Source organism: Budorcas taxicolor, chromosome 16, assembly GCF_023091745.1.
Source record: "Budorcas taxicolor isolate Tak-1 chromosome 16, Takin1.1, whole genome shotgun sequence".
NCBI lineage: Eukaryota > Metazoa > Chordata > Mammalia > Artiodactyla > Bovidae > Budorcas > Budorcas taxicolor.
In genome coordinates, this window is record NC_068925.1 from 81,416,865 (window position 1) to 81,430,248 (window position 13,384).

Sequence of the window (13,384 nt, forward strand, 5' to 3'; positions counted from 1 at the left end):
CAGAGTCTCTCCTCCCAGCTGGCGAGCAGTTTGGGCCGTGGTCCCTACAGCTTGCTCCCCTGCCTGCCGGGGTCACACGGTCTCAGGACCTCACACAGTGCAAACTCAGGGGTGGGCTCTGTCGAGGGCTTGGGGGCCTGCACGTCCAGCAGCCTCAGTCTGTGCGACCCAGGCACAGCCACCCACCAGGGAGCCCTGGTGCCCGGCCAGCGTTGGGTCCCCAGACTTCTGTCCCCTTCCTTCTGGGAGCCCTCTTCCTTCTCTCTCCCTCCCTCGCTTCCCCTAAGACCCTGGACCTAACCTCAGTTCACTTGGGGTTCTAACCTAGCATCCAGAAGCAGGTTATCCTTAAAGAGTTCTGCTTTTCCCCCGCAAAAGCAACTAAGGCAAGGGAATGCAAAGAACTCGGCCGAGGTCCTGGAACAAGTGGAGGGCGGAAGCCCAGTGACAGCAGGTCAGTACAGCTGCCAGCAGCACGCAGACCCCCGGCGAAGCTCCGCTCGTCAGGGGGAAGGCAGGCGGGACTCCAGAGCCATCCCCGCGAAGGCTCCCCCAAGGCCCTAATTCAGCAGCAGCAGGTGTGAGGTGAGCTGAGTCACCCTAACCCAGCGAGTCAGGAAGACCACCCCACAGAGGTGGGGCAGCTGGAGGGCGGGGAGAGGACACCCTCCTGGCCTGAGCCTGCGGGCCTGGAGCCCAGCCGTCTTCACCTGCAGCCGCAGCCCCGAAGCAGGGCAAGTTCTGAGGGGGGCAGGACGGGAGGGCGGCGCTCGCATCTCTGCGCCTCCAGCTGCCAACGCTGTGGACACAGGCCCCTGCTCTGCATGGCCAGGGCCGACCCCGGAGCACGGGTCCCCAGTGCGCGGCTCCACAGCGGCGCAGGCGTTCTCCACTAGCACCTCCAGGGCTAGCCCTCCCCTCGTCCCGCGTTGGCTGAACCTCGGGTGCAGAGAACCTAGGCCCACCTCTAAGTTCTCTGTGGGCTTCTGACTGGCCACAACGCCCCTCGCTGTGGTCAAGGGTCCAAGGCAGGGAATCTAGGCGAGGTCACAGGTGACAGCGCAGCCCTGGCATCGCGTGCTTCTGACAGGTGGGCGGCTGCAGCCACCTCCCCCACCCGCCCCCCGGGAGAACCGCCTCTGCGCTCCTCTTCTCGGGCAACAGGCACTCAACCCAGAGCTGTGGCTGCTCAGCTTCCCCAGCTAGACTGGCTCCTGGCGGAAGGGGCCTTGCGCGTGAGGGGCTTCATATCTGCTGGAACGCCATGGAGCCAGGAGCTGGCTGTGTGCTCCCATCTTCTTAGTGACCATGGGCCTGCTGGGCACCTTCCGAGTACAGGCCCCTTTAAGCTTCCAGAGCAGAGTCCTGTCTGCCTGAGTCCCCCAGCCCTTCGAGCCTCTCTCCTCGACCCGACTTGAGTCCACCACTTGGCCTTCCCCTGCGGAAGCGCCGCCTCTGCCACACAGTCCTGGCTGGGCAGCAAGCCGGGACACACGGCTCGGGCCTGCTGAAGGCACAGAAGGCCGAGGTGGCCCAACATGGCTCCAGACACCATGCCCTGACCCCAGCCTCAGTATACACGGGGATTTTGTAGGCCCAGGGACAGTTCCTGCCACGCCGCCCATTACTGGCACAGGATCGTGCAAGCATGGCCTCTATGCTCGGGAATCCTGGTTGTCTTCACAGGGACTCATCAACCGGCACCTCTGAGAACAAGCTTACAGAGGTTCTGCCCACGTTTGCTCTGGTAGAGATGCTTGGATTCTAAGTTAACAGCTTTCCCAGGGACTCCCTTTTACCTGAAAACCTGATCCGTGTCCCTGTCCTTGTCTAGCACTCACTTCTGTAAATGGCCTCACACCGTCTTCTGGAAGATTAAGGCATGAAAAGACCCCTCATCGGCCACTTACAAGACGGGGGCTGAGGGCAGGGCGCCATGGGGCATATGCCACAGACCACCCGATGGGCTACTCTGCACTCAGAGCTGGTGGCCAGTTGCCGCTTGCTTTCCTGTGCTCTTGATTTTATCTGGTCTGTCGACAGAATCAGACACTGAGGCCCGTCTGGCGTGGTGTGCTCTCGTCGCCTGCGTCCTTCACCTCAGTCCCTGTGGGCCGGTGCTCTCAGGGCAGAACAGGGGCTGGGCTCTCACGTCCTTTCCGGCTCCCAGTGTGGTCTGTGCCCCCATCCCCTCCTCCCCACCGAGCTCCTGAGGCCCAGCGTCCCAGCCAGACCTTGGTTGTCCTGGCCACTCTCCCCCAGGGTCAGGGCGCCTGTTTCTCGACTTCTCACCTTGAGCCTCCAGTCCCTCTAAGCAGACAGCGCCGCCCTTCCTACCGGGAAGCTAGTTCTCTTTGGCTAGAGATGGACACGGAGGGGGAACCAGAGGGTAAGTTCTCATCAGGACCACTGGCCTCCGGGAGGTCTTTTCCACTCCCTGCTGAGTGGATGTAGCTCCTGAATGCTCTTCCTCGTCAACAGAAGGAAAACATATCTGTGCACCTGCCGTAAAGGTGACCGGGAAACAGGAAGGGCCTGCACATCACAGGCCCTGGGGAGCGCAGCGGGAGAGGCCGGGGCCGGGCTGGCAGCCCTGCTGGGAGCCTGCCCCTCCGGCTTTCCACTGTGGGCGCTGGCCAGCAGGCACACCTGAGTCCCAAGGGCCCCGCAGCAGCCCCGGGGCCCTTCCCGGAGAGCTAGTCAGCTGCACTGGTAGCCCTCCCCTGCTGTGAGACCACCGCCTGAAGGAACACTCTGCAGCTATTCAACACGGGCCCTGGTGTGGGCACGACCAGAAAAGGGGGCGCAGGGCCACTGGCTCCCTCCCAGACACTGAGCACACAGCTCCGTGTCTAGCAGGCCCTTCCCGGAGGCTCAGCTGCACAGTCCGCGGGGCTGCGCTCGGCACCCCCCCAGCTCGCTGCTCCTCTGAGCGTGACGGGAGGCAGTGCCGACACCCGAGAGCACGCAGACCGCACTCATCTGTAAAGACCACTTTACTCTCCTAGAAAAATACACGTTGCAAATGTGAGGGCCACAACGTCCCCACCTTGGAGGATTCCTGAGGGAGAGGGACAGCCTCAGCGTCGGGCTGCGTGTGGGGTGTGTGTGTGAGAGGCTGTTAAATACGGTGGGTGCAGGTGGGCTTTTAAAAAAATTTGTTTTTCCATTTTTTTTTGTTTTCTAAAAAAGGAAAACCAAACTGCCATCTGTCTGGCTGGCCTCGCGTGCGTGCGTGCACGAGGAACAGCGTCGGGGAGGGCTGCATGCAATGAGGCAGGACGAGACGGCCTCCTTGGACGGGGACTCGGGGCTGCAGGAGCAGGGTCCCTGGGCGGCTCCCCTCGGCCCCGAGACCAGCGCATCAGCAGGCGAGGGCACAAAGCCCACTTCTTGTGAGGGGAGGTGGGGCGGAACACAGACGGCCTATGAAACACCAGGTCCGTCCTCGGAGACCAACGGCTGCGACCTCCTGTGCCCCAGCGGGGCCACAACCAGGAACGTGATCGCGCCAGGCAGTGTGCTCTGGCCTGGCCGGCAGAGGCCTGGAGCGCAGAGGGGCTCGGGCGGGAGGAGCCGGGGCTCCAGTGCGTGCCCCGGGAGGCACAGGCCGCCAGGCCTGGACCGTCAGCGTCACCAGAGGCTCTACTGCAGGCTGAGAAGAGAGTCCCGAGGCCAGGAAAGGCTGCGCGCCGGGCACGGCGGGGCCCCTCAGATGCCGATGGCCTGCAGCACCCGCCTCTCGCTGTCGTTGAGGTGGCCCGAAAACATCACATAGCAGGGCTGCTGGGCGAACTGGCAGAGGAAGTCTGTGAGGTAAGCCTGGAGGGCGGGGAGGGGACGCCTGAGGGCTGCAGCCAGGGCGTCCAGGCTCCGGCCCTCCGACGGGAACCCACTCCCCGGGTCCCCTCTCGCCTCTGCTGAGACTCAATCCAGAGGCGGAGTGCCACAGGCACTTTCCAGGACCACGCCTCGCATGCTACCCTGAGGATGTGGCACTCAGTGGACTCTGACAACACAGCTGCAGGAAGCTGGATTCCAGCACTGGGTGGGCCTGAGTGGGGAGGGAGGCGCGCGGCGTTGGAGGGGGAGGGGGCACCGGGGTGGGGAGGGAGGGGGTGCTGGGGGTGGGCAGGGGCACCGGGGTGGGGAGGAGGGGGCATGGGGGTGGGCAGCGAGGAGCACCGGGGTGGGGTGGGGGCACTGGCAGGAGGAAGGGGAGGAGGAGGCACCGGGGTGGGGAGGAGGAGGAAGGAGGGGGCACAGGGGTGGGGAGCAAGCGGCACCGGGGTGGGGACGGGGCATCGGGGTGGAGAGGGGTACGGGGGGAGGGGGAGGAGGGGGCACCAGGAGAGGGAAGGGGGAGGAGGGAGCACCAGGGGGAGGGGGAGGAGGGGGTACCGGGGGGAGGAAGGGGAGGAGGGGGTACAGGGAGGGGGGAGGGGGAGCACCTGGAGGGAGGGGGAGGAGGGGGTACCTGGAGGGGGGGAGGGGGCAGCACGGGGCGGGGGGAGGAGGGAGCACCAGGGGGAGGAGGAGGAGAGGGTACTAGGGGGAGGAAGGGGAGGAGGGGGCACCAGGGAGAGCACAGGCACCGGGGTGGGGTGGGGGCACTGGGCGGGGGAGGGGGCACCAGGGTGGGGAGGGGCACCGGGGGAGGAAGGGGAGGAGGAGGCACCGGGGTGGGGAGGAGGAGGGAGGAGGAGGCACCGGGGTGGGGAGCAAGGGGCACCGGGGTTGGGAGGGGGCATCGGGGTGGAGAGGGATGTGGTGGGGAGGAGGGGGCAGAAGGGGGAGGAGGGTGCAGCGGGAAAGGGAAGGAGGGAGCACGGACACCGTGGGGGGAGGCGGAGGAGGGAGCACCAGGGGGAGCACGGACACCGGGGTGGAGAGGGACAGAGGAGGGAGCACCTCGGGGGAGGGGGAGGAAGGGGTACCGGGGGGAGGAAAGGGAGGAGGGGGCACCGAGGCGGGGAGGAGGGAGCACAGGCACCAGGGTGGGGTGCACGGGCACCAGGGTGGGGTGCACAGGCACCGAGAGCCCCCCGCTCACAGGGCGCCGCACCTGCAGATCGAGCTGATAGAGTGGGTCCGTCAGGGCGTCGGGGTCGTCCTCCTCGTCGTCCTCGTAGTAGTCCTCCTCTGCAGAGACACGGCCGGGGCGGGGCAGGAGCAGCCCCGGGTAGGGAAGTGTCACCTGCGAGGCTGAGCTCAAGGGGCACAGAAGCCCAGGCGCCGCCCTTCGAGGACACCCCCGCCTCCTGGCCCCGCGTGTGCACGGCTGTCATCCGCACTCACCGTATTTACTCGTGGCAAGAATGTCAGACAGGAGCTGGCCAGCCAGGCCGTCCTCCTCCTCTTCATCCTCCTCGTCCTGGTCCTCCCACATGTCGTTGGCGTCATCTGCTCGGAGACAAGCAGCAGCTGGCACGCACCTCCCCTCCCACCACACTGGCCAGGATGGAAGGTCCCGAGGGTCCCTGCATCATGCCCCTAATCCCAGGGAGAACCGGGGTGAGCAGACCCTCCCGGCAGTCTGACTGTGAGAGCCGACTGTGCTGGTGGGCAGGAACAGGCTGAGAGGCCCCCGAGAGAAGCAAGCCGGGAAGGGTGGCCTCACGGCAGGCAGCCCCTGGAAGCCAGCCCCACGCGGGCCTGCAAGGTGAGCCCCAGAGCAGTGGGCAGGGAGCGTGTGGGGACACAGGGCACCTTGGTTCCACTCGGCCGGGGCAGCCTGGCGGGCGGCGTTGGCCTCCATGACGCTGGACAGCTCGTTGATAATGAGCTTCAGGATCTTGACCAGCAGAGGGATGTTGGTCCAGCGCTCGGGGTCTGGGGAGGAGAGGAGGCTGCCCTTGGCTGCTCCCAGCACAATGCTGGACCCAACACTCCACCCCCAGGCCACACACAGCCCCGAGTGGGTGTGTGCAGTGCTCAGGCGTGTCTGACTCTGTGACCCCGTGGACGGTGGCACCACCAGGCCCCTCTGTCCATCGGACTCTCCAGGCGAGAATACTGGACTGGGCAGCCATACCCTCCTCCAGGGGAGCATCCCGGCCCAGGACTGAACCTAGCTCTCCTGCATCGCAGGCAGATTCTTTACCATCTGAGCCACCAGGAAGCCCCCAGTCGTGAGGCTCAACGTTAAATAACTTCATTGTACTCCACGTCACAGGAGTTTAGAGGTCAGGAGAGACAAGAGCCTTCAGGGGCTAAAGGGGACAAGCTGTCTGTGAGAAAGCCGGGACACAGGGGCCTGTGCAGGTCAGAGCGCTGCAGGCCTGACACGGAGCCTCGGGGGTGGCGTGGGGAGTGTGAACCTGCAGTCAGACGGCAGCCGTGGATGCGAGGGTCCTGGGCCCCGAGCGGGCTGGCCGCCAGGCATGCTGTCCACTCGGAGCCACAGGAGGACCACAAATGCCACTGCCCGGCTGTGCCCGAGGGCCCCAGCACTGACGACCCCCCGGAATGCCCCCCAGGTGTCCTAGCCCAGCGGGGGTGGGGGCGGCGCCACGCACTCTTGGCCGACTTGGAGCGGGTGCGGACGCCCTCGTCGGGGCTGTGCAGCTCCTCGCCCTTCACGCGGATGTCCTGCAGCCGCCGGTCGTCGGCGGTGATGCCGTGCTGCAGCAGCTTGCACAGCGCCACGGAGCTGCGGGGGGAGAGGGCAGTGAGCCGGCCTCCCCGAGGGACGCGCCTGGCTGCGACTGAGAGGGAAAGCGCCTCCGGGCCGGCTGGGGGAACGCCAGAGTCCGACTGAGAGGGGCTCCTGTTCCTAAGGGTGGGCGGGGGGGAAGGGCTCTCGAGCAAAGCCAGAGTCCAGCACATGGACGTCCACCCCAGAAGGCGTGCGAGGCGGTGAGAACAGGGGGTAAAGTCCAGGGTGAATTGTTAGAAACCTGACTTTAACAACAAGAGGAAGGCAGCAGCAGCCTGCAGCCGGGGCCGGCGAAGGGCTCTTGCCAGCGAAGATCCTGTTTTCTGGGAATTTCAAGAGGGCAGCTACGCACAGCTACAGTTCAGCAGGAAGGCAGCGGGGCCGGGGGAGCACGGGGCCCACCTGACTTTGCCCTCGTACTGCCCGTAGAAGAGGTGCTGCCGGCTGGTCCACTCGGCCATCACGAACTCCAGGGCGGGCTTGCCGGTGGGGCCCGGGAGGCTGCAGAGGAACTCCAGCAGCGGCTCCAGCTGTGTGTGCACCAGGTGCGCGAACACCATGATGAGGGACTAGGGGACAGGGGACAGCGGCTCAGGGCCCCGGCGCACAGGCCCAGGGCCCCCCGTGGGCGCTCCCGCACCTGCATGACGCTGAGCGTCTCGGCTTGCTGCATCTTGCTGAGGACGGCCCGCAGGATCTGGTCCAGGCTCTCGCCCAGCTCTCGGCCCGCCCGGGCGATGAGCGTGGACACCAGGCGGCCCACGAAGGCGGCGGTGAACTCGGAGGTGCGGGGGTCCAGCAGCTGGCTCACCACCTGCATGACGTACCACAGCCCGCTGTGGCCCTGCTCGTCGCGCCACTGCGCCACCTGCTCCAGCGTCACCGACACGTAGGCCCGCAGGCACTCGCCTCCGTTCTGTGGACACGGACAGCTGCTCAGCGCCAGGCTCCAGACCCATACGGGCACATCCTCCTCCCAGCCCCTCGTGGGAGCCCAGACACAGATCTCTCATCAGAGGAGGAGCTTCAGCCGCCAGGCTCCACCTCTTGTCCCGGGGAACGTGGCTGAGCTGCAGCTGAGACGGGCCCAGGTCTGGGAACAGAGCAGACCGCTGCCTCGAGCCTCCTCAGGTCATCCCGCTGCTGACTCTACTGATGGAAGAGGGCTTCTCGGGGCCCGAGCCTACACGGCTGGGATCTCTTCTGCTGCCCGGACCCCACACCTATGAGCAGTCGGAACCCTTCCCGGTCCTCTGGACAAGCACAGGTGGGAGGGGTTTCTTTCTCCAAGGCAGGAAGCGTCTCAGCCTGCTGCCCATGTGCCACAGCTTAGACGCCCGCGCGGAGGTACCTGCATGGTGGCGTTGTCGTCCGTGCGCAGGGTGCACTGGGCCACAGCGGGGAAGGCCTGGCAGATGAGCAGCTGGGAGAGCGGGGGCTTCGTGCTCCGTACCACTGTGGTCAGGATGTCGATGGCTGTCTGCAGGAGAGAAGTCAGGCTGCCTCAGGGGCAGGAAGGGAGGGAGGGGCCCACGGGCCAGCCCACCCACCCGGAGACACTCAGGCCCCGGTGAGTTCGCCCTGAGAGGCCCCACCATTCTGTGCCCAGGGACACCCTGGCCCCAGGAGGACATCGAGGCTGGTGAGGGGGGGGCGCAGGGCTGTAAGGACGAGGACGCACCGCACACAGCCCCGCAGGGATCTTGTCCGCGGGCGCCTGCATGATGCTGACCAGGGTGGGGATCAGCCGCGTCTGCATGGGTCCCTGGCAGGCCTCGATCTGGGACAGCTCCTTGAAGACGTCCTGAGACAGTGAGGCCACCACGGGGTCTGGGGAGAGAAGACGTGAGTGCTTTGTCCACGCCGCCTGCCGCTGGCCTGCACCCAAGCTGGCAGCTTCTGCCTCACCTTTCACCTGGACCTGGGGCCCGGGGCAGCCACTGGGGCCTGGGAGGCGGCGTGTGTGACCTGACAGAGCCAGGGCCAAGTCAGCAACAGCTGCTCGGAAAGCAAGACCTGCCTTTTCCCTGGGACAAACCTCCAATGCCTGTGTTCCTGTGAAACATGGGTTCATTAGGAGCCCAAATGCTTCGAAAAGAAGCCCCCACTGACAGCTTGTTAAGAAGACATCACCGCCTCAGAACGGCCTCACTGACTTTTCCGGGTCCCACATGGTTGAGTAGGACTGCATGTCGTCTCCTGGGGGTGCTCCTAAAGCCACTTGAGGGCGAAAGAGAAAACCTTCAAACAGCAGAGCCTTGTGTGAAGAAACGGAACTTTAGCTAAACCTGCTTCACCTACGCAAGAAACAGCCTCCCTCTAAGGAGCACCCGATGTGCAGGGCACTAAGGCACACGGCCTGTGCAAGACGAGAGCTGCGGCTGCTCGGAGGCGCACGGCCACGGCAGCGAGCGAGCAGTAACAGCCGCTGGGGGGGCCGTGCGGTGGGCAGGGCGCATGCAGGGTGCAGTCCTCCTTAGGGCACGCTGTTATGGTAAGCAACGAATCAAGTAAAATGTCCGGTGCGTGCCTAGTCGTTTAAGGCATGTCCGGCTCTGTGACCCCACAGACCACGGCCTAACTGTCTCGTGCGACCTCACGTTAGCACCAACCCCCTTCCAAGCTTCAATGTGCATTCTTCAGGTAAAGATGGCAATGTTTTTCCTGATAATAAAACCAAAACCTGGGATTCTATTCTACGAGTTTTGGAAAGCAATCTATTTACTTACTACAAGGTGAGCACCTCCCCATGGCTTTCTTTCTTTCTTTGAGTTTGGATTATTAATGGCTGCACAGCATTCCATTTTATGGATGTAATTAATCTCTAATTATTTCCAAAGGCCTGCTACTACAGAAAACACGCGACGAACACCTGATCCTAGACCTCTGCCGCCGCCTCTTTTCCAGCTCCCCTCTAACCCTAGCGCTCAGCCTCGCCTCGTTCAGCGGCTCAGGCTCCCACTTCGCTGCCGGTTCTTCCCTCCAGCTCCTAAGGAGCGCGAGTCACAGGGCCAGGCTCTCTGCCTCCGGATCCACACACCAGCAGCCTCTCGCTGACTCAGGGTCCACCTCTGCCCTGACGCACAGCCCCTGAGACTCAGAGGGCGCCCGCACGGCCCCGCCCGCGTACCGCTGCTGTACTTCAGGAAGACGGCGATGGTGAAGGGGCAGATTCTGCTCTCCACGCTCGCCGTGAACTCGGGGTCCACCGTGCAGACGATACACAGTGTCTCCATCACCAGGTTGAGGACCTCGGAGCTGAACTGGGCTGCGAGGTGGATCAGGCCGTCCAGGATGCTGGGGAGGAAGGGCTGCAGCACGGCGGTGCTCCCCGAGACTTTCAGCTGGTCACAGTAGCTGGGGAGCAAAACAAGCAAGACGCTCACCAGCAGGCCCGCTCTGGGCTCCCCAGTCAGCGTGGCCTGTGACAGAGTTCACGAAGCTACTTCTAGGGCTCGCTGGACTGTCACATCTTTCTGTAGCTTTGTTTGTTTTAGAACTTTCAGCACCACCACTTCTATGTTTCCTAATGTCTTTCTGCTTTGGTCTTCATGATTCCCTTTAAAATTTCTTTCCCTCCACTTTGTTACGGAATCCCAGTCACAGCTATACCCAAATCATTAAGACATTAAGTCTGATGCACTATGCTTCCTCGGACTATAGTCTTAGGCACATTCCTCAGATGGACAGATATAGAGATATCATATGTACTTCTTTGTTATGTTCCAGTTAGTGTTTTTAAATTTCTTCCAATACAACGGTTATTCATTAATAGTAGACTATTTTTTTACTTCCATGTTACGAAAATTTTGTACTTTTTGGCGGTTTTTGCATCCTAAAATTAGATCAATTTATAGAAACATTTTACTCATACTTACAAACGTGGTGTACTATTTGTGGGGTTTAGATGTTTGTTTTAAAACAGAAACAGACTCAGGCTTAGAAAATGAACCTGTGGTCACAGAGGGAGAAGGGGGGAGGAGAGGGAGGGGGGGAAGTGGGTGTGTGGGGTGGACGCGGTGGACGCGTGCACACTGCCGCAGCGAAACCAGAGAACAAGGGCCTGCTGTGCAGCTCAGGAAACTCTGCTCAGTAATCATCTAAACGTAAGAGAGTTTAAGAACGGACACATGCATGATCGACTCTCCATGCTGACCCCAGACGCTAACACAGCAGTTAGTCAACTACACTCCAACATAGAAACTTTTTAAAAAATTTACCTTAAAAAAACTTCTGTGACACATACTTCTACCTCAGTTCAGTGCAGTTGCTCAGTTGTGTCCGACTCTTTGCGACCCCATGAACCGCAGCACCCCAGGCCTCCCTGTCCACCACCAACACCCAAAGTTCACTCAGACTCACGTCCATCGAGGCAGTGATGACATCCAGCCATCTCATCCTCAGTCGTCCACTTCTCCTCCTGCCCCCAATTCCTCCCAGCATCAGACTCTTTTCCAATGAGTCAACTCTTCGCATGAAGTGGCCAAAGTATTGGAGTTTCAGCTTTAGCATCAGTCCTTCCCAAGAACACCCAGGACTGATCTCCTTTAGAATGCACTGGTTGGATCTCCTTGCAGTCCAAGGGACTCTCAAGAGTCGTCTCCAACACCACAGTTCAAAACATCAATTCTTCGGCGCTCAGCTTTCCTCACAGTCCAACTCTCACATCCATACATGACCACAGGAAAAACCATAGCCTTGACTAGACAGACCTTTGTTGGCAAAGTAATGTCTCTGTTTTTCAATATGCTGTCTAAGTTGGTCATAACTTTCCTTCCAAGGAGTAAGCGACTTTTAATTTCATGGCTGCAGTCACCATCTGCAGTGATTTTGGAGCCCCCCAAAATAAAGTCTGACACTGTTTCCACTGTTTCCCATCTATTTCCCATGGAGCGATGGGACCAGACGCCATGATCTTAGTTTTCTGAATGTTGAACTTTAAGCCAACTTTTTCACTCTCATCAAGAGGCTCTTTAGTTCCTCTTCACTTTCTGCCATAAAGGTGGTGTCATCTGCATATCTGAGGTTATTGATATTTCTTCCGGCAATCTTGATTCCAGCTTGTACTTCTTCCTGTCCAGCGTTTCTCATGATGTACTCTGCAGAGAAGTTAAATAAGCAGGGTGACAATATACAGCCTTGACGTACTCCTTTTCCTATTTGCAACCAGTCTGTTGTTCCATGTCCAGTTCTAACTGTTGCTTCCTGACCTGCATACAGATTTCTCAAGAGGCAGGTTAGGTGGTCTGGTATTCCCATCTCTTGAAGAATTTTCCACAGTTTCTTGTGATCCACAGTGTCAAAGGCTTTGGCATAGTCAGTAATGCAGAAATAGATGTTTTTCTGGAACTCTTGCTTTTCCCATGATCCAGTGGATGTTGGCAATTTGATCTCTGGTTCCTCGGCCTTTTCTAAAACCAGCTTGAACATCTGGAAGTTCGCGGTTCACGTATTGCTAAAGCCTGGCTTGGAGAATTTTGAGCATTACTTTACTAGTGTGTGAGATGAGTGCAATTGTGTGGTAGTTTGAGCATTCTTTGGCATTGCCTTTCTTTGGGATTGGAATGAAAACTACCTTTTCCAGTCCTGGGGCCACTGCTGAGTTTTCCAAATTTGCTGGCATATTGAGTGCAGCACTTTCACAGCATCATCTTTCAGGAGTTGAAATAGCTGAACTGGAATTTCATCACCTCCACTAGCTTTGTTCGTAGTGATGCTTTCTAAGGCCCACTTGACTTCCCAGTCCAGGACGTCTGGCTCCAGGTGAGTGATCACACCATCGTGAGTCATCTGGGTTGTGAAGCTCTTTTTTGTACAGCTCTGTGTATTCTTGCCACATTAACCTCTTAATAAACATTTACCAGATGGTGCTCACCATGTCCAATGGGATCATTTTAAGAAACACATCATCCAAGTCTTTATTTTTGTTATCTATGGAATGGCAACAAGTCAATAACAACGTTTCTGTATGTTAAAAGAACCTAGTGTGGAGACAAGGCCCTCCCCAGGTTCTCAATGAATGGTTTCTCTTGGTGTAATTTTTAGATGTCTTGTAAAATCTGTGTCAGCCGCTGGGTTCAGAGGTCATGGTGAGCAGTACACTGGTGGGCTTGGGCCTCAGATCTGAGCACTCCCTTGTTCCTGGCTCACAGCGCCTTGAGGCTCAAGGCCACCGTGCTCTCCACCACCCCTCCTGAAGAGTGGGCTGGGCAGACACTTGGGCTGGGACTGACTGGGCCTACTCCTCCCAAGGCGGCTGCACTCCAGGCGTCAGCACAGCCTGGCAGGTCAGAGAGGCTGCCCTGTGCACTCAGACCATGTGGGATCTGGTATGCCATGCTGAAGAGGCTAGGCTTTACTGTGGAAGTCAGTGTGTCTCAGAGTTTTTTTTTCCTTCACGAACCACTTCTGCCATCTAATTTCTTCTTTCCCCTAGAGTCTTTAGGGGCACCAACACCCCAGGAAAACCGTGTGTGTGTCCAGTGGCCTCACGGACCACCTGGCATGCTTTCTCCTGGCTTCCTGCATCCCAGAGCTTGAGGAGCATAACAGGGGCCATGAGGGGGGGGAGGAAGGAGGAGGAGGGGGGAAGGGGGAGGAGAGGGGAACCGGGAGGAGGGGGGAGGCGGGGGAGGGGAGCGTGGGGGAGGCAGGGGAAAGGAGGAGGGGAGGAGGGGGGAGGCGGGGGAGGGGAGGAGGAGGGGAAGGGGGTGGCGTGGAACCGAG

General features: G+C 60.3%; 1 protein-coding gene across 1 annotated transcript in view; it reads right to left on the reverse strand.

The window, feature by feature from the left end:
- Positions 1-2,981: 2,981 nt before the first annotated feature.
- Positions 2,982-13,384, reverse strand: part of IPO9 (importin 9) — a 39,759-nt gene continuing 29,356 nt past the window's right edge. The window contains exons 15-24 of the mRNA XM_052653440.1: positions 9,789-10,015; positions 8,340-8,488; positions 8,010-8,138; positions 7,299-7,574; positions 7,061-7,227; positions 6,519-6,652; positions 5,710-5,832; positions 5,299-5,406; positions 5,066-5,142; positions 2,982-3,822 (exon numbers count right to left, since the gene is read on the reverse strand). Of these exons, the coding sequence (XP_052509400.1) occupies positions 3,712-3,822; positions 5,066-5,142; positions 5,299-5,406; positions 5,710-5,832; positions 6,519-6,652; positions 7,061-7,227; positions 7,299-7,574; positions 8,010-8,138; positions 8,340-8,488; positions 9,789-10,015 (1,501 nt within the window). The 3' untranslated portion in view covers positions 2,982-3,711. The remainder of the gene's footprint in view (positions 3,823-5,065; positions 5,143-5,298; positions 5,407-5,709; positions 5,833-6,518; positions 6,653-7,060; positions 7,228-7,298; positions 7,575-8,009; positions 8,139-8,339; positions 8,489-9,788; positions 10,016-13,384) is intronic.